This window comes from Panthera leo, chromosome C2, assembly GCF_018350215.1.
Source record: "Panthera leo isolate Ple1 chromosome C2, P.leo_Ple1_pat1.1, whole genome shotgun sequence".
Classification (NCBI taxonomy): Eukaryota; Metazoa; Chordata; class Mammalia; order Carnivora; family Felidae; genus Panthera; species Panthera leo.
Window position 1 is genome coordinate 113,550,700 of NC_056687.1, and position 21,896 is coordinate 113,572,595.

The following is a 21,896-nucleotide window of genomic DNA, read 5'->3' on the forward strand; positions in this document are numbered from 1 at the left end:
TTAGTGAGTCCTTACTGCCAAGCTTGAGAAACAATCTCATTTTACAGTTCAGGAAACTGAGGCCAAGTAATTTACTCAAAGATACAATGCTACAGACAGAACTGAAACTAGACAATGTCAAAACACATGCTTTTTCTACCTTGACAGTAAGACGGTGTGAAAGGAATAAGCAACTATTAACCTAAAAGAAATAACAGACTTATGTATATTATAAATGCTTTAACTATGTACCAAATGTCATTTGTGAAAGCATAAGCATGGATCCAAAGATTAAACTATGTGCATAATACTACATTTATCTTATCTAGCACATTCCTAAAAGAAGATGAGCTCTGAGAACAAGGGAGGTAACTTCTTGGAAAAGACTCAGTGATCTTTAGACAGCCAGTATAGCTTACCTATTTACCAAGAACTAAAATGCTCTTTTCCTCTGTTAGAAAGCTGAAGAGATCTTAAGCTCATATGTATCTATATGCAGAAAATTATTTTAAAAATTACCTTTTGCTAAAAGACCCTTCTAACTTTCTGTGTTGAGTCACAATCCCAATTAAAACTCCACTATAGGAATTCCCCAAACTGTAAAATCAAATCTTTTATAAGAACTTCTTTGATTGAGTTGGCAAATCTGATATACTCATGTTCAAGCCCCCTTACCCAAATAAGGTAATGATTCTTCATAAACTCCCAAGTAGAAGCTACAGTCTTTCTTAGAGGTTAGTCCTCAAGAATCATGTACTGTTTCCAGTAAATAATCTACAACCTTCACCCCCCCCTCCCCTGCCAATAAGCTCTAAAATATCATCATTACTACTAAAATGGATTAATTCTAACCTGGGTAACATCTGACCTCTTTTCTAAGAAACAGGTATCTGTATTTTTTAGAAAGAAAACTATCAAATTGCTGATTGCAAAAAATGTATCTAATGAATGTACGCTATGAAAGTTAAAAAAAATTCATCACTCTTCTATAGGAGGAATTTAAAAATATTTACAGCTTAACACTTAAGAGCAAATAACAATTCTCCTTCTGAAAAAGCCAAAATGAGTAAAATTCATGTAAACTTACTCTATGGCCAAATGCAAACTTCTGCAGTCAGGAATAAAACTATCAGACAAAGTTAACAGTAAATTAAGCTAAGAACTAAAAAATTTTACGTATTCTAATTAGCTGACCGTAAGTTCTCTATCAATATAAAAACAAAAATCTATTTAATTTCATTATTAAGTTCACAAAAGGCCCGATGAAGATTTTTATTAATAACACAAAATAAGTGATTTTTGTGCATGATAAAAGCTATTTATTATTCATGCTAAACAAGCAGGTAAAATGACTACTCACAAAACTAAATGTTATTATTTTCTCAAGTAACCAGTCTTACAATGGTGCAAAAGTTTTTATCACAGAACAGTTAAAAACTCAGTTAAATATTTATATAAAGGTATTTGTTTTTAGCATCTACAGAAACCAATTATGTCCTTAGCATATTTTACATTCAGCTAATTAACTTAAGGTCAAACTCCTGGCCCGAAATGAATATTTAAAGAGTAAAAAAGAATACATGCTGTGGATTGTACCAACGTCAATTTCCGGGCTTTGGATGCTATAGTCATGCAAGATGTTACCATTGCAGGAGGGGGGCAAGGAGACAGGACACATACCACTGGGTGAAAGAGTACATGAGACCTCTCTGTCCTTTTTTTTGTTTTTTGGCAGCCTCTTAGGAATCTATATTTATTTCAAAATAAAAGATACATGCACATGGTAAAAAATAAATTCATAAAATTCAAAAAGGTATACAATTAATACAAAGTCTCTCTCCTACCTCAGACCCCCTTTGTCCAGTCAACCATATCATCTGTATACGGTCTTTAAAAAAGCCCATTTAGGAAGAACTTCTGTAATACTTTGGAGTGGGAGAGGCCTAACTAGATGCTTCAAAATATAGAAAAATAAAGAACTCTTTCAATACTTTCACTAAAATATAAAGTACTTCTACAAACCTGTAAGATTAGAATAGAATCCCAATTAGAAAAACTGGGTAGATTTCACATGCACAGTTTAAAAGACATGAAAAAAACTCAAGATGTCATTCATAATAAAAATACAAATTAAAACTATAACATAATACCATTTCCCTAAACAGACTGGCAAACATATTAAAATTTAATACACTGTGAGTGAGGCGGTAGGAAATGGGTCTTCTCGTATAGTGATGTAAGTCATATACTGGCCCTTATAGAGAGCAATTTGCTTATATCACAATTTTATACACACACACACACACACACACACACACACACACACACACACATATTCTCACTCTATTTATTCTTTGAGTCACCCATCCTACATGTGGGAATTTATCCTATAGATATTTTTACATACATAGGAAATAATATATTTACAAGGCTACTCATTATCGCACTGTTTGTAACAGCAAGATTTCTAATTAATAACAGGGAATTAAGATCATGGTATAGCCATCATGGTATAGTATTCAACTGAGTACTACTGATCTATAAAAAAGACCCCATAAAGATGCTTTTCTGTGTACTCAGATGGGAACAACGTACCCTGGAGATCTTTAAAAGTAAAGGTGCAGATGTATGTATATGATCAGTTGTGTGAGGGGGATATGGATATAGATATAGTATTTGCTTGAATGTGCATAAAGAAACTGGAAGTTTGTGCATAGACACAAAGAAAGTGGTTATCTGTCTGGGAAGGCAGGCAGATGGGGGACAGAGATAGAAGATACTTTCATTGCACTTTGGAGAGTACTCAAAAACAAAACAAAGCAAAACAACAACACATTCCAAAATGAAAATGACTCACAGAAGAGTTATTACCCTGTACAACGTGAACTCAAGACATGAACAAATGGCAGACAGGAAACAGAAAAGGGAGAAAGGACGGAAAGAGAGCCAACAACTCTACTTTCTTATGAACCACTTCATTCCAGAAGATAGGTACTATGTTCAACATTCAAAATAACAATCAACATTAAGTCATATTTGTGATTTGTAAAATTTACTTCTTTGGCTTACAATGAATTATAATCACTTAAAAATATCATGTAAATAATGTCTATAACTCCTAGTATAGTTATTTTTGTTCAAAGTGATTCTGGTAAGAAAAAAAATAAGTCTGTGATAAACATTTTTTTGATATAATAGGCTACATAACTTTATATAATAAAAATGTTACTTTAAAAGTACATTCCAGAGAAGGCATAGATAAGAATAATGTAAACTTTACCTTCTTTTTCCAGATCTCTTTACACTTCCAACTAAGGATATCTTGGGGGAATTATTTTAGTATTAAGCATAAAAATTCTGATAACATTTTCTTGTAAAGCCACTCCAACAAAACAATTTAAAAACTAACCAAACTAAAATTCTTTCTCTTAAAACACTTAAAATAGAAGATGTAAAAATTTAGTCTGGAAAAACTGGAGAGTAATACAAAGGTAAAACATGCACAGCAATTTTACCACTATAATCCAAATATTCTAAATAAACTAAGAAAGTTTAATATTCTATTATTTCAAGTTAAATACTTAAATGTAAAATCATATCTACTTAAGATAAATGAGCTTATGCACTAGCTAGTTATTTTTTTATCAGACTAACATTAGGCAAGGTTTGACAGGATGAAAAAGTTATTTTCTTCCTTTGAGTCAGACTGAAATAAGAAAGGGTGTGAGAAAGGGGTAGGAGGAGGGTGGCATTTTCTCTAATGTTGGAGTGCTTACATTTACAGCAGGTTCTCTTGAAAGAGATTTCATTGGCCTATTTACACAGCAGCAATAGGTTATCTGATGACAGCATAATCCATTAGTGCGAAGTGGCTTAAACCCAAATTAAAAATCTGACACTACAGTCCTGGTTACTTTAATTTACTTCCTGAAGACTGGGAAGCCAGTATATGACTGACAATTATCTAGACTGAGATATACACTGGCATGTAGGAGTAAAAAAGGAAAGAGAGATTAGAAAGGATTTCAAATGTTGCCAACTGATGTCTAGCCCAGAATACCTTACAAAAATAATGTGATTATACTGAAAGGGAGTAAAGTAGATGTAGTCCCGTATATTCATTCTAGATATTCTAAAGCCATTCTTTTAGTTGCTAAGATAGAAGCTGATATTTGACCTACTTCTAAAAACATCAGAATTGGTGATTAAAGTAAACCTTAATTTAACAAAAGATCTGTTTTTCAGTGACCTGAAGGATGATCCTTCCTAGAAAGATAGAAAATTTAAACAGAAAAAGAGAGAAAAACTAAAAAATTCGTTATGTGAATGAGGACATTAAAAACACCTAAGAGTGCAAATTACTTCAGCTGTGTTAGGAAAAGGATAGGTTTAGCAATCATTTTGTAGTAAAAATCAATTCTCCTTTAAAAGGTTAACAATAGCATTCCTTCCCTTTGACTATGAACAAATAATAGCCCTTTCAAATACCTAAGGAAATTTTCATGGTGCAAGTGTATGAAAATGAACAAAACTGGAGAAAGAACATGATAGAAAAGAATGTCAAGGGAAATAAAAACAGTAACAACAACAAAAAAACCAACCAAAACACTCAATATTTGTGTTTCATTTCAGAGACCAACAAGCATGCAGTGGACCTATTATAAAAACAATCTTTTTATATAGGTAAATACACCTAACATTTCTAAAAGTAATTCAGAATTCTTCAGCAAGGACAAAAAATGGGTCAAACAAACAAAAAATCAGAACCAGCTTACTATTTCTAATGCTAACATTTACATTATTCCCTCCCATTCCAAATGCCTGCTCAACTTTTAAAGCGGATATCGAAAACTCCTGGAGACTCTCCGTGGTTTATTCTCACACTTTGCTCATACTGTTTCTCATTCTCTAAATACTTCTGTGGAAATTCTACCATTCTTTTATGGCTGTCAGCTCAAATATTTTCTTTTCTGTAAAGGCTAGTTTTCTAACCTTTCTAGAAGTAGTATAGTCAGTCATGTCCCACACTATCCTTATGGCTCTAACCATGTACCTACCATAGACTGTGTTCTAATAGCTCCCACCAGACAAAACTCTATGTGCTATACACAAAACCTACCATGGGCTGTCAGCCATCTACTGAAGAATGCTGTAGAAGCCTGAACTCACAAATTGTATAGTTGGAATTTGAGTCCTAAATATATCATTTACTACTTTACCTCTGGGGCCTCTTTCTTCAGTTCTAACATAAGGTAGCTGTACTAGACCACCTCCAAAGCTATTTCCCATGTTTAACGGCAAAATTGACTTTTCCCAAAAGTAGCCCTTGCCATCTAATGGACATGGTTAATGCTTCATTTTAGCTAAATTCAAAACAAACAATTTGGGAAATATTCCTTAATCTCGTTCCTCATTTTCAGTCTGAAACGAAACTTGCCATATCTTCTTGCTGGCTAATATCTAATTCATACATCTAGGTAATCCAAATTCCTTTAGAGCCAACAGAGCATAATCTTGAACAAACTTTGCCTCTAATTTCCTATGTAGCCAAATCTCAGTAACATTTATCTTTCTAGATGACACTTTTATAAAAAATGATAAATTCTCATGTCTCCTCTGCACACTGCCCAATGCTCAATGAACACTAGTTGGAAGATTATGAAGTTAGATGATGTCCACCAGTGGGAAGATCACTAGATATGGAATTAGCACACACATGCTGCATCTTGGCCTCACCTCGGATTTGCTGTGTCCTGAGGCTAGTTACTCCCACTGGGCTTTCTCCGTCATTTAGTTTCAAAGGTTTTTATGGAACTTAGTGTAACCTTCACATCTGGGGTTTTTTGGTATGTGTGTGAGGTGGGGTTGGTGAGAAGGAAAGATAGTAACGTGGATCTTAAAAAAAAAAAATAAAAGAACTAAGCCAGTAAGGAGGGGGGAGAAGAAATATCAGGATACTGCAAAATGCTTGGTCATAGGTATTAAGCAAGGAAAAAGTGAAACAGTTTTTACAATTGAAGCACAGAGGATCTATGAAAGATCAGAGGGATGATAAAGGAAAGAGATTCACCTATATAACAAAGAAAATGCCATGGATGGCTGGAGTTTCTTTAGCTTGGAAGCAACTAGGAGTAGGGAGATGGTTAATATGTCATGGGAAGATGGCTAGATTTTAGAGGCAGGGGCCAGGGAGTGAGTAAAAGAGGAACCTGAGAATAAAGGTGAGAAAAAGAGAAATTTAAGTTTCACTTGGGACTGGTGAATTTTGAGACCTCTGGGATATAGATTCTGGTGGAGAAATATAGAAAGAACGTTGCTGGAAATAGATATCTAGAACTGTAGAGTAATCTCTGGCCTAGAAGTCTAGATTTGAGAGTTTTTGGAATGTGGTAGGTGGCACAAAACCGTGAGAGGTGAGCTTGCTTATTAAACACTGAAAAGACAAATGGGGCCAAAACAATGGAGAACACTAAGATGAAGAGTTAATGGAAGATGAGCTTGGGAAGAAACTACCCTTCTTCGGAAAGCTAACTATTTCTTTCATTGAATTGAAAGGCCTCACAGTTGCCTTTTCCATCTCCAGCATTCTATATACTATTATTTTTTAAATAGTAAACAATTCTTCCTGAAGCACCTGGGTGGCCCAGTTGGTTAAGTGTCTGACTTTTGATTTTGGCTTAGATCATGATCTCACTATTGTGAGATCCAGCCCTAAGTTGGGCTCCGCAATGGGCTTCGTGAAGCCTGCTTGAAATTCTCTCTCTCCCTCTCCATCTGTCCCTACTCTGCTTGTGCAACAAACACATGCACGCATATGCATGCTCGCTCTCTCTCAAAAAATAACAGATCTTCTTGAAAAAATCCTCTCAATCTCATTTTCTCAATGAGGCCTAACCAAATGAGTGAAAATGAGACAATCCCCCTGAATAGGAAACGCCAAATACCAGTGAAGAGCAACAAAGATAATTTTGTTTATCCAAAGCTAATCTTTTCACTTACGCCCAATTCTTAAAGATACAGAGATGTTATTTATAAAAGCTTTTTAGAAAAAGCATACATAATTGTATGGACAACATACTTGACAAAGTAAAATTCTATCACGCTAGCCCTGAGGATTTTCTGATCAAAACTAGCTTGTGTTTTTAGGTTATTAACTAGTTTTTCTTTGCCACCTTATGTCTCTTCCTAATCTGTCCCAAAGTCCAGGGATAGTAATAAATAAAATGAAGGTTACCAATGCACTGTTTCAAAATAGGGATAAACCCAGAAGAATAAAAGTATCACAAAGTTTTTAAAGAGACAGATGCTTTATTCTAGTTTAGACTAAAGGAACAGTCATCAGCTCTTAACAAAATGAAGAGAATATCTTATCAGGGAAAAACTCTGGTCTATTTTACTTTTAATAAATCAATAAATATTTTCCAATTGGGATATTTAAAAATTTTGGATTGGCTTGGGTGTAAGCAAAAAATTAAATTGCTCACTTTCAACAAATATAAAGTATTGTGAATATATGCCCATAAGAGCTAAAGTTGTCTAGGTCATCAGTTTACCACTTGCTTACTTCTCTTTTGTTCTCTACTTCATTCTGGGGGCAAGACACCTTCTTCTTAGCAGCTGCCTAAGCAAAAGACTAAATTCTCAAAGAATAATAAAGTGGTTTTAAGAGCACAGGATTCAGAAATTAGACAAGCTTGTTTTAAATCCCAATTCCACCACCTTCTAGTGGGGTGATCATAGCAAGTTAACATACTAAAACCAGTTTCCTTGTCTGTAAAATGGGGTTATAGTTGTACCTGCCCTAAAGGATTGTGTGATGATTATGACATTTGTCAACACTAAAAAAATAAACACTAAAAAAATAATTAGTTCCTTCTACCGTTTGGATAAAATTTGGACTGACAGTATATAAGGTTACTATTCCAGTGTATCTTAGATCGTGAATGAAGCAGTGAGGTACAAATAAAAATCAATTATGATTAGTATTACACCTCACCCAAAGAACGAAATAATGCTAGTTATGCCTTAAATTTACTTGATTTCTTTGTAGTCAATGAGTCAAATGTTAAAGATTTAAGGAAGTCACAAAATATATGCTATAATAAAAATTGCTTGAGATTTAAACTTACATCAATATTTATTAAGCACAGCACTCCTGTGGATTGAACAATAACGACTGTTTAGCATAAAAATAATCTTAACTTACTGTGGGAGATATTTCTAAAGTCCACTGATATATAACTGAATTATTTCAACATAAAAATTTCAAAAAAAAAAAAAGTGCTTAACTAAAAATCTCCTGTGCCTTCTTTTAGTGTTACATGATATTTCAACAATTAAATATTACTGAAAACAAATCAGAAGAGTGGGACAAGTACTGCTTTGCTTCTATACATCACTCCAGTTGAGAATCACTGCTTTAAAATTACTTAATTCAAAAAGAGATTCTGACAGGACAATGAAGAAAAGGATAAAGCAGCACTACTATAAAATCTAAAGGGTTGTATGTCCTTGAATTTTTCTCGGTAAATATAATACTGTGATATAGACATGGTAAATGATAGAATTTTACAATCATTTGTATACTTCAAATTGGGTAAAATCATTTATGATGAATTCTAAGAATTATATCATGACCCAAATTTTGTTAAATCAATTTAGATTCTAGCACTAAGACACAGTCATCTGAAATGGAAATGTTTCACCTACATTCTCTTTGCTCTCTTCCTTTCTTGCCAACAGACCCCACCCTTTTCATTCTTCCATAAATAATTGCTTTTGTTGTCTCTATTGAATGTTCATCCTTGAATTAAACTGTAAAGGGAGGAAGTGTGTTCATCTGGAGGGTCTACTAATTATAACACTTTGCATAAAATTGATATTAAACATTTAATTAAAAAAAAAGATGGAATAAAATAGTATTAATATGTTATCTAATTGTATTTTGTAAGTTAGCATGAACTTATGTTATGTGGGCTAATCGTGCCAGGAAAAAGAACTAATAAATTACCCATTAAAATTTTTTTCTTCTTTAATGTTTACTTATTTTTCAGAGAGAGAGACAGAGAGAGAGAGAGAGAGAGAGAGAGAGAGACAGAGCAGGAGTGGGGGAGGGGCAGACAGAGGGGAGACAGAATCTGAAGCAGGCTCCAGGCTCCAAGCTGTCAGCACAGAGCCTGACACAGGGCTCGAACTGACAAACCATGAGATCATGACCTGAGCCAAAGTCGGCCGCTTAACTGACTGAGCCACCCAGGTGCCCCATGAAATTACCCATTTAAATATTAGAAACTAATGAGAAGGATATCCCTAGAGCATAGCAAAAACGGGCATGTCTCCTGAGAAATTTTTTCTCATTGACTAAAACATCTTAAATAAAAGGTCAATAAACCTTTTTTTTTGTGATGTTCCTTGCCTCTGGTTGTTACTCACTGAGGAGGAAGAAAGGGTACTAGTTTCTATTTAATGGCAATTGAAGTAAATAGAAAAATGGTTTAAGTCTGAGGAATAGAATAGCTAGAGTTCTATGTACTTTCAGGTTACTTCTGACAAAATTATGCCAGTGAATCCCAGCAGTTCCATAGAAGTGATCGTGGTAGTGACAAAACTCACAGAAGACTTTGTGGAAAATAAAGTGGACTTTAAAATTCCTAAAGATCTTTTGGATAAAAACCTTGACAAAGATCTTTTACATTAGAATCATGGACTTAGGGAAAATAATTTTGTGAACCTAATGAAAGGCTTAATTGTATAAACATATATCATAAATATCCATGTGTGAGTTCTCTCAATTTGCCAATATCATTCTATACAGATGATTAAAATAGAATCTAAATTTAGAGAAGAAATGAAAAAAAAAAACACAAAAAAACAAAAAAAACCCCAAAAGCTATCTTGAAGGTGGAAAGAGACCACAGGCTTGCTAGTTTGGTTAGATCAGATAAAGAAGACAATTCAAATTGGCATGCCTTTAAGGATGTCTCACAAACAAGTGGAAGTTCTAAGTGAACTAGATCCAGGAGTCTGAAGAAATTCATATGTACAGTACTTTGCTCTTTTTACACACTGGTGGATCAAAGCAGTATAAAGGAGTCCTGTGAAACCTTTGCATCTTTACTAGAATCAGTAATTATGAAGTAGGAAAGCATTCTTGTGATCTCTAAGACGTTAAGCAATGTCTCCTTACCCATTTTTGGAAAAAAAACCTTTAGAAATGCATTTATATTAACACCGATGATTTATGGCTACGAACTGCAATCCATATTCTTAATTATTTCAGCTATGAAAACACTAAATTAGAGAATGTTCTCACTTGAAGGTTTCCACAGAATACGCAATACAGCTTTTATTTTTACATAAACCTAATCTCTTTACTCAACGCTTTCAGTGATGGCAATCATCTGATTTTTCTGCTTCATATTTTAGATTTTCTGATATACAGGAAGAATTTTTACAAGGTTTAAATATGAGCTGTAAAAAGAAAGAAGACCAGGACACCATGATCAACATCACTGGGGGTGTTCAAAGGCTAGACAACAACTAAGAAGGTATGTTATACACAGGAGACAAGTATGAGACAAGTGGTTGGCATAAATGACCACTAAATTCCCTTCCAAGTCAGATTTAGAATTCTAGACTCAGAAGATAAACTCAGAGATGGTAGTGAATAAAAAGGCTTTGGCTCTGGAGTCATACCCAGGTTTGAATCTTAACTCTATCACTTTTATAATATGACTTCACACAAGTTATTTGGCCTCTCCAAAGAATAATGATAGGATCAGACAACAGTATTCGGTGAGATAATGCATTAGTGTCGGGCACATATTAAACGCTTAACATATTAACTATATAATTTGTATGAGTAAGGTAGAGTGGTCAAAATCTAAATATCATAAAATACACAGGGAACACTAACTTAGGAGTGAGACGATGTGGTTTCTACATCTGACTCCTGCCTGTAATGTATAATTTCTAACATTCTTCCCAGTTACTAACTTTTATGATGCTACATTTCAGGGGGATTTTAATGTATTTAAACATTTATCAGATGCTGATTATGGAGACACATTACAGAATAAACATTACCCCCAGAATTTATGAATGTAAGTGTGGGAGATAGACAAGTTAGAGGTATGATAAATGCTATGACAGGGTAAGATTTTAGAGGGTGTTTGGGGAAACATAATCAAGATCTAGGGTCAGGAAAGAATGTTTAGTAAAGGAAGTGCCACAGTTGGGTGGAGAAAAGGACACACAGACAAGTAAAAAGACACAACAGTAGGTACAGTTAGCCATGCTAGAAAACTCAAATAATGAAGACCAGTTAGAAGATTTCTGCATTTCCACGTAAGAAAGGACTGTGTCCCAAATGGGGATGAGAGAGACGGATAGGCTGAAGAAATACTCAGGAGGTAGACGTGGCAGTACTTTGCAATTAACTGGCTATGGGAGAACACAGAAATTTGAATGTTAAGGAGAAATTCCTAGGTACAAGTTTAGAAATGCCACAAGTTTAGTGCCTAGAGCATATAGATGGATTCCTATAATATACAGATGACACTCAGAACCATCTACATGTTCTTAGCATGGTGAAGAATGTGAGAAGAGGGTATTGACAGCACCCTGAGGACACTAATTAATACTTAAAAGGACAAACAGAAAGGCAAAGCCTGCCAAGGGGACTGAGAAGAAACCAGTGAGGTAGAACGAAAAACTAGAAGAGACGGTATCAGAGATATCAAAATTATCAGTCACAAATTTAAAACCTATGACATGCCAGTATCAGCTTTGTACAAATTGGAGAAATTTGTGGAACACTAAAAACTATTTAAAAGCTACATAACTGTGATCGCAATTGTTGATATGCTTGCATATGTACTCAAAGTCTGGAAGGGAATATGCAAACACCGAGACAGTAATTGTGTTCAACACTTGGATTAGGTGCGATGGCTCTTATTCTGTTTCCCAAACATTCTGTGTTTTAATTTTGAAAAGGTGAATATGTTACTACTAAAGAAGCTGGGGTTCAAATATATTACTGAAAAAAAGACTTCTAAATATTCTCATGTTCTGATGACCTATCAAATTGTCGTACACCTTAAACCATGGTCTTGAAGAAATTAAGTTTATACTTGATATGCAGACTAGTTCAACTTAACTGAAGAGTAAACAAATTCTTACAGTTTTACTGGTTTTTGTTTTAAGCAGTACTATTATTGTGGATTTAACTTAAAGTCCTACTTAGAACTTTATTATAAACACTTAGGAAAAGGTTGTAACGTTTGAAGCTCATCTGAAAATAAAATTAAATAGAAAAGGATTTACACAAAGTAGGGACTCAAAATAAAAACCATGTGTCTAAAAAATAAATTTTGCTGCATACATGTTTTAAAAATAAACACTGACGAGGTATCTTAATAGAATTCTTCACAACTAAGGGCAAATGGGAAACTGATATAGCACTTAGTAGAAGGTTTTACATGAGATTCATTCCCTACCCAAAGAAACATTTGCAGTTCAAAGTAGATTTTTAAACTGCTTCCCATTGTTTGCTATTTATAAATCCTAAATATCAAAGGGCGAGTTCCTTAATGGTTACACTTGGTACAATACTAAATACTAAATACTTCTAACACATATATAGTTGCTTAAAATCACAAGCATTAAATTCAAATAGAAGTTATTTTCGAATGCAATACATATTTAAATAGCAACTTATCAAATTAGTTTTTTGGACAAGTGCTTTAAACGATGGTTTTATAATAAAGGACGACCCATTGCTAGTTAGGTTCAAAGGAAATCAAATTTATATATTCACGTCTTCACTCAATATAAAATTCTCCCTTATCCTTTAAGTTCCCCAGGGTTACTCTCTGCATACCGACATACAATTGAGAGTCATAGTTCCAGTTAGAAAGCTAGATTTGAATCCCAGCCCCACTACTTAATGGCTATGTGACATGAACAAGTTACCCAATCTAAGCTTTCAATTTCCTTCTCTGTAAACTGAGGATACTACCTACATAATACAACAGTTGTGAAAATTAAGTAACATGCCAAAAATAGGTAGCGGTAGTGCCTGATACATAGTAACCACTCAGTAGCAAAACTAAATTATCCTGTGGAGAAATCCAATCAACATTTGAGCACAGAGACTGACAGTATGAAATTCCTAAGCTAAAAGTGGGTAGGCTCTGATTTGTTCCATCAGTCTAATGATCACTTATGATAAATCAGCCTTGGATAAAATTCAGTAAGAGTTACAGAATCAGTGTACTCATTAAAAATTTCTTTCCTACACCATGTAGTTAGGTATATTACAAGGCTGTGTCTCTTAAATACATTCACTAACAAATGTTATTCAACTGTCTTTGAAAATCTGACAAATGCTCTGAACCTTTCACCAAAAACTGAACATAAAGTTTCATCCAAAATTTCACAGGGTTCATGATCCCTTGAGGCCCACCCACCCATTGACTACCAAAGATGGATATCCTACACTAAAGAAATTAGAAATTGTTTTCCTAATTACCCAAGGTATATAGAATTATTGTAGTAAAGGAAAAAAATAAAAACTAAAAATCTTATAGAATATGGGACAATTATTAGTTTGTGATATTTCCTTCCAGACTACTACTGATTGTAATTACTGCTTTAAGAAACTTAAGTTTATATAATATGATCAAAGTCATGTAATACAATCAGAAACAATTTAGAATATTATTCAAAAGATAGAATGTATGTAAGGGAGAGACTAACATATCTCTGGTTGAGAATAAAGTTAGACATAGATATGGAAGCCTATTTATATAATTTCAAAAAATCTTTGATACACTTACAGGATATGTACACCATACGTTAATGAACATACTTTTTCTACAACTTTATGACCTTGGACATAAAACTTAACCCAAAATAGCAAAATATGATGATGATCTTTTGAAGACTGAAGATTAAGATCTTATCCTAGTCTAAACTGTATTTTCCTTAAGAGTCTCCTACAAAATACAGCTGTGTAAAACAAAGTGAAATAAGAAGACCTATAAAACGAGTTTAAAGATTTTTGTTTCCCAAGCAGAATACAATGCTGAAAGGAAATGTTTTATTTTCAGGGCATACAAAAAAGTATATTGACTTATAAGTTTATCATTTTCATTTAATATTGGTTCTTAAGACAGAAACTGAGAAAAATTTTCTGGCTTTATTTTTACAGACATCTAGCAGAAAAATGCCTTTTATTAACAAAAAATAAAATCCCAGAAGCAATAAAAGTAATTTAAACTATATTGTATGAAAAAATGGATGTAAGGTGGTTTTTTTTTTTTTTCTAATAAAAGATTAATATATTAGCTCTCAAATCTCTCCTGGGATAATAACTAGAAAGTATTTGGGGGCTCTTAACTACACTGTGAACATCTACAGCAGATGTAATAGCAATATTTAAATAATGTTACTATAGCACAGGATGTCACTTTATTTTTTAAACTGACTATTTATTAAACACCACTGCAAAGATACGGCCTTCAGCCTCATGAAATTTTGAAAGGATTACATACCCCCAAGTATTTAAAATTCCAAGTTTGAACTTATATTTAGTACTATACTCTTAGTTATACAATGTGCTCATTTTGTTCATAAATATTCATCTCAATACAATAACATCAGGTATAATACATAAAATCTAATCCATTAAGTCTTACCAATTTATGACCTGATGAGACACTCTTGTGGACAACATTCAGTCCTTAGAAGCTAGAATAACCCTCCAACCATGTGAGGGCATCACAACTTTTAAACTTTCGGCTTTCGATCATTATTATGTCACATTCCTCCTCCGATGCTGAATTCTAAAAAAAATTCTAGCAAAGAGTTTAAGTAAATAAGTGTTTTAATCAAATAGCCTTTAAAAATCTTTTATAGCAAAGTTTTATGTTTTACCATGATTACACAACTGATATTTTGTACTTAAAATTTTTTTAATGTAAAATAATTTCATATTTAATCTGGATACTTCAAACTTTAAATTTCAACATGGACTTTCAGGCCATCATGAATACTTGTTAGTAAAGAGTCAAGGAGAAATGGAAACCAATTAAAGGTTTAAGATCATGATCCAGAAATTATGATGTAACACCATTAACTTGCTACAGACAGTTTTGTAGTCCTGTAGAATGGCACTTGAATCTATTATCTGGTTCACATCCACATGATTTTCTAGACTTACATACAGCACACGTGGCTGGATCAGTAATAATCCATACCGATCATTTAAATGCTCAAGACAGCATTCAATTTTTATACCTAAATCCTAATCTGTCTCTACCATCTCCAACTTAAAAATTAGACAACATGATAGAATAAAATTTTATTATGCATTTTATATAACAGACATAACAATGTATCCTGTTCAGAAGTGGTCCTACAGCTCATCTGTGTGTGGGCACAGAATGAAATTAGGGGTAGGAATATTTAATAAATGATAAAAAATTACTTAAGAATAATCTTGAATTTATTAAATTTTACAAGAAAGCTTTCAATTGGGCATCTATTTTAATTGTTGAAGGGTAATATTTGTAACATTTTCTATCTAGTGTGAATACTCATTTCTGTTTTTAGTTGCCAGTAATCCACAGAAAAGGCAGCCCACACATTCATGGGCACATTTTTGCCAATTTCAATTATCCCTCTAAATAAAAAGACATAACAGGGCAAGGGAAAGGGGGGAAAGGAAGCCATTACTGAGGAAGATCAATATATGCAAAGCCACAGAAAACTCAAAGACAGCATTGTAAAGGAAACTCTGCAGCAATCTCCAGAAATATTCGACCCAAATGTAGAGGGTTGGAGTTATGCTGTTACAGATTTTAACTTTTAGTGGATTTTTTTCTATCACACACAGTCTTTAAAAGTCTCCTACACAATCTGAAGAACTATTAGAATTTTTCCAATTTATAAATATCTTTCCAAATGTAATCTCACAACACATTTGACTTCAATAAAATCATACAACTTTACTATCTTTTGTCAAAGTACAGCCTTATAATGTAATCACCTGGTGAAGGCAAAAACCCATAACGATGAGGTAAGTAGTAGTTTAAAGTCATGGTCATTTCATTAACATATTATCAAAACATTTTAAGCAACTCTTGTCTCCTATCAACCACAATACTACCATGATTTTAAAAAGTCCTTTTTGATGATGTACTCTTTTATGGGACAAGTCCCATGAGAAGACACAATACCCAGACATATGTAGCAGAGTAAATGCTTCCTGAAATATATGTACCTGTAATGCTGGTAATTTGCTTGTCTGTAAAGGCTCTGATGGACTGGCCATTTAAAAGCCACACTACCTGGCCCTCTGTTAAAGGGCCTGCCAACAATAAGCACTGTTAACGATAAATGCCTGGAAAGATTCTGGAGTAAAGAATCACACCAGTCATATAAAGCAAACTTAGTTATTTTATTATGAAGCTTATAGAAAAAAAAACTTTAAGGAGTGTGTGCATTACACGAATGTATGGTAAATTTAGGACTTAAGAGCTATATTACATTCAAAAATACAAAATTTTCCTTATCAGATTTTTCCCCCAGCATGTATTTTCAAAATTAGCTGCTACCAAGTACAGGGGTCACATTTGAAGGGTTTCAATGACTAAATTCCAAAATGTAGGAAATCCTTATTAAAAATGTGAAATAAAATTGGGTAACTAAATCGCTTGTAGATGAACATAGTTAAGACTAATTAGATATTCTTTTTAAAATTAGAATTCTCCCCAAAATGAATATTTATTTAGAAAGTTGTTCTAATAGATCAATCATAATCTTGAATCTCTGGCAAGATTGCTATCAAAAACAAATTCTGAACATTTGCTATATTTATCATTTCCTTCTTTTTCAATTTGTGAGAAGGAAAAATCCCATTTAACCAAGTATGTGCTATTGAAAGTTCTTATGGTATAGTCCAGGAAGAACTAGGCTTAGGTTTACCATGATTTAGCTAATTTTATGGCAAATTTATATTGATAGAACAATGTAGAGAGCACAGGGGCAAGAAAGTGGATGATCTACAACTTCCAAGTCATCTGAAAACCGATACGCAAAATCAAACAAATCTGCAAGAGTTCCTAAAGGAACTTGCTATTTGAATAAATGTGCTTAGGTTTGGTCTGATATAAAATTTCACTTTCACGTGTAAACCACATCCTTAAAAACTTCACTACATTGTTTGGAGAAATCCTAGACATGATAAATCAATGCTTGCTTTTCTAAAGATCAGAAATGCTTGTTTTTTAAATGGAAAAAAGGGGGGAATGGGACAACTCTGTATGCTCCCAATAAATTAAGTATAGTCTTTCCACAGATGACGTATTGGGGAAAGGAAGCTAAGAATATCAAAGATACACTTACGGAAAAGTTTTAGTCCAAACGTACCTAACAGAATAAGAACACTGGAAAGACAGTGTGTTCTAAGAAACTTACATATAAAAAGACATACACAGTAAAGGAAACCTATATCTGTGGATGAGCCAAGGTAAAATTTAAGATGATTAGCTATGTTAAAAATATTAAAGAAGGTGTTTAGCATGCTGTGCACTATATCCAATCCACCTTTTGGTGAAAGAAACACAAAATATATGGCTTAAAAATTTCATTCATACGGCTCTGAAAAATACCTCTAACACAATAGGTTATTGATGTTTTTAATAGATCATGTTCATTCATAAGTGATTTACACTCCTCATTCTTTCAAAAGGAGTAGAAACAGCTTATAGAGGATTAAAATAAATTAATTGGGAGTTGGAAGAGAAAATAAAAATGGAAAGCAGAGTAGGTAGAAGCCAATTATATGTTATTTAAATACATATGTGATAAGGAATGGCAGGCTTTGTTAACAGAAGGCAGGATATCTGACTCAGCTTTTATTAATAACAGCTAACATAAGGAAATATAACTGCTCTTAAAATTTAAGAGAGCATCACATATTATGCTTTTAAGAGTTAATATCTCCTTCTTGAAACATAATATAACCATCCCAAACATACATTTAGCAACATTTTCTGAACTAAGTTAGTAATACCTAAAACAGAAACAGGTGCTGCAAATAAATTTTCTGAAGCTCAATGGTTAATAGTCACTCTGAACAGAAGGAGTGGGATTAATCAGACAATACAACTCTTCCGGAACTCCTTGTTACCTTCAAATAGTGGGTAGACCCCAGGGCAAGAATACTTTCTTTACCCTGACATTACCCACAGGGAGATATACAGTAAGACACACTTTTGGCTTCCAAGACACTGGTTATATATACCACTGTTTCTGGGTCAAATATCAAATTAAAAACTGAAAAAAAAATAACAACCAGCACCTTCCAAATCTTTTGGTATTTATAATCAAGGATCTTTAAACCTTGAAAACAACCAGGAAACAAAATTGCATAAAAATGCTATTTATTAAGGATATATATCAAAACATATTCTAAATTATTACCACCTATTTAAATTTATTTCTGTCAAATATGAAAAATGTTTTAAAAGTATTCAACTGAAACCTAAACACAGAAGATAATTTTTGGTACACTAACACATTTAAGTGCTTTATATCCATCACAAAAATCTAATATATTTCCTGATTTGAGTAATTTATTTATTTTTTTCAATATATGAAATTTATTGTCAAATTGGTTTCCATACAAAACCCAGCGCTCATCCCAAAAGGTGCCCTCCTCAATACCCATCACCCACCCTCCCCTCCCTCCCACCCCCAATCAACCCTCAGTTTGATTTGAGTAATTTAGAATATTAGTACGAGTATGCGTGTGCACACATAAATAAATAAAGAAAATGCCAACTAGAATATAGTCAGTCATTTCATCTAACTACGTACCAACCCAAATTAAGGAAACAAAAATATAAAGTAACTCCACTTGGTATTTGTTTCTTCCTAAAAGGCTGCCAAACTATCTGGAAGTTTAAATACACTGAGTGAAGTGTGAGCTTAAAATTTTAAATTGTTTAAGACTAGAAAGAAAACAAAACAGATGCTATATATATTTGTTCTGGCTCAACAACTTCAGGCTATATTTAAATATCCTCATCCGAACAAATTCAGTAAAAGTTTTTCTTAAAAAGCTTTGTTAGAATTCTAGATTCCATAGAAAAAATAAATTGGGTTTAGCAAATTAGTTTACACACTAATACACACATACAAGTTTCTGTTCTATTCAAAGGTTTGGTTTACTTAAAACTATTCTGGTGAAAAGAAATAAATTAACAATAATAAGACCTTACCAACTATTTCCACTTATTTCAACTGTTTCTCAAATTTTACCCTGAAAGTAATTACCATGACCTCTCAGAGTAGGCTTTGGTGACTTATGTTAAGAAAATTTACTAACTAAAGAAGAAGGTGGTAAACACATGAGCAGAAGCATATAATAATGGATAAGCTGTTAATAATTTATCATCATCAATTCTGAAGTCTGGTCATGTGATGAAAATAATGTCAGTAAGTCAGGTGTCCCATTTCAGCCGGCCATAGAAAAGCTAAGAGAGGAAAAGAAATGCTTAGAATCCACCAAACATCACATCAAACAATGAGACGCAGATCTATGGTTAAAAATCTGGTAGCAGATAATTCACCTTACACAACTATCAGAATAAAATTAGGAGGATACAACAGAATATAAAGGATAGCAATTACATAATTTGTAACCCCAACAGGTGAGTAAAAAGGTCTTCAAATTACACTACTTTTTCCAATTCCAGATTAGAATCCCAACTTAATATGTATGTATAAAAATCACCTAACAGAAAAAATTGGTACATGAATACACTTGCATTTCTGTTCTAAGGGACACACCCACATTAATATCCACAGGTTCTTCTGTTGCCATTACCCACCCCGCAAGTTTTTTTTTCCAGCCCCAAGAGTTGTTTCAGCTGGATTTTAGGCATCTTGCCTATCTCCTCTCCCCAACCCTGACAATACAGACTAACTAGGCAGATGTGTTTTACCTTATCATTTTATCCAGAATACTAGCACTCCTTTTTTTGTGGTGAATATTTAAACTTTTAACAATCCTAGAGAAGACTAATACAAGAGAAGTATTTAATTACATAAGAAGGAGGAAAAAAGACAGGTGTTTGATAATTAAATGTGATCTATGATCTTGTATTGGCTCTTGGATCAGGTAAAAAATGGTAATGAAAGACACTACTGGGACAACTGCAAAATCTGAATATAAACTGTGTATTAGATAATAGTATATTAAACTTGAATTTGCTAATTATACTGTTGTTAGATAATAGAATCTTCTTATGCTAAAAGTATTTTTGGGTCAAATGCACAGGATGTCTGCAACTTATTCTTAAATGGTTCCTAAATAATATGTAAAGGTCATAAAAGCAAGTATGACAAAATGTTAATGAATGCTTAATCTTGCTAAGATTATTGGAGCTTTTTATTATTCTTGTAATTTTTCTGTAAATTTGAAATTTTTTCAAAATTCAAACATGTTCCCTTCTTTTTTAGTTAGTAAATGATATTCCCAGAATCTATCTTCTACTTTCCAAGATCACTTACCCTCTTCAGAGCTTTTCCTGTTCTCTAAAAGTAGATAATGTTTCCCAAGGTTATGGCTTGACCCTTTTACCCTACTCTGCTCACTCCTTGGCAAACTCAGCTTTCCCTAAAGCTTGAACTCTATATGCATATATACATACATAAAACAAACAAATGGTTCTTAAATCTCATCTAGCCTTGGCTTCTCTACCAAGCGGCAAGTCTGCAGCTCCAGTTGTACCCTGAGTATTTCCACCTTGACTTTCCAGCAGCTCCACACATCCCAAAGTAGCTAAAACCAGAATCTCATTACTATTTTCTCCTTCCCAAACCAATTCTTTTACTAATTCTTCCTATTGGTACCACCATTCTCTCAGTCAATTAGGTTCTAGACTCTGGAGTCAAATATCCAGTAAGTTATAACATCGTGTAATTCCTACCTTCTGATAACTATTCTTTTCTCATCTCCATTGCCTAATTCAGGCCTTCATTACCTTTCTATTCTCTGTGGTCTCTGTCTAACCCAATATCTCTTCTCTGGTGTCTTCAAATGTTTTGTGCAACAAATTTAACCATCCTTACCACATATGCTCTATACTTACACAGTTGCTCACTATATTACTCTAACTGGAATTCTCCCTTTCCCTCAGTTCTTCAACCCTGTATGAGCAAATTCTATCCACCTTTCAGGTTCCAACTCAAAAAGCCTCTTCCTAAAAAAGCCTTGCCCAGTACCTCCAGCTGTACTTGAGACATTCAAATGCTTGAATTTTAAATGACAGTTATCACTTTCAATCATGTGATGATTTTCTCACTTATCTTTTTCCATGTTAAGACCCAGCTCACTGGTTTCCCTATTGTGACCAACACTTAAATGCCTCTGGTACAGGATTCTTTTCTAAGAGTTTGCTAGTCTTCCATTCCTTAAGCAAATACACAGTTCTATGAGGTTTTCTGATAATCATGGCCAACAATGATAAAACAGAAATAGCACAATTCCAACGCCTTTCTTATCTCTTCTTTTCCATTTAGAACTAAGTGCGGGGAATAAAACTCCACAGAACAGGGATTTTAGAAGTAATTGGCTTTAAACCTCAAAGTCAACATTCCTGACATAAGCAGGAAGACAGCTGTTAACTGTATTAATATTAATTTGTAGTGATGGAAAGACTTTTTTTTACAGAGCATGTGTCTACTTTAAGAAAGTAAGCTCAAGCCTCTCTGTTCAAACACCCACCTAACTGGGTAGAGTATAAAGAAAGTAGTTTTTAGCTACCTTTGTATTTAAAGTAACTATCTTATAGAAATGGAGTATACTAAGTCTGTCACCATCTTTTCCTGTTTCTTTGAGATCT

The 21,896-nt window shown here is 33.5% G+C and overlaps 1 protein-coding gene across 7 annotated transcripts in view; it reads right to left on the bottom strand.

The window, feature by feature from the left end:
* Positions 1–21,896, bottom strand: part of TSC22D2 (TSC22 domain family member 2) — a 51,070-nt gene that overhangs the window by 10,759 nt on the left and 18,415 nt on the right. For 2 of the 7 annotated variants that reach the window (XR_006193219.1, XR_006193217.1), the window contains one exon: positions 14,679–14,837. The exons of 2 other annotated variants lie outside the window; for them this stretch is intronic. Coding sequence is in view for 2 of the 5 variants with exons in the window: in XM_042903805.1 (XP_042759739.1) it covers positions 19,505–19,523 (19 nt within the window). In the remaining 3 variants the exon portion in view is untranslated. Of the gene's footprint in view, positions 1–1,352; positions 1,727–14,678; positions 14,838–18,794; positions 20,071–21,896 lie in introns of those variants that run through there. 3 more of the 7 variants (XR_006193218.1, XM_042903805.1, XM_042903806.1) reach the window with 3 other exon arrangements.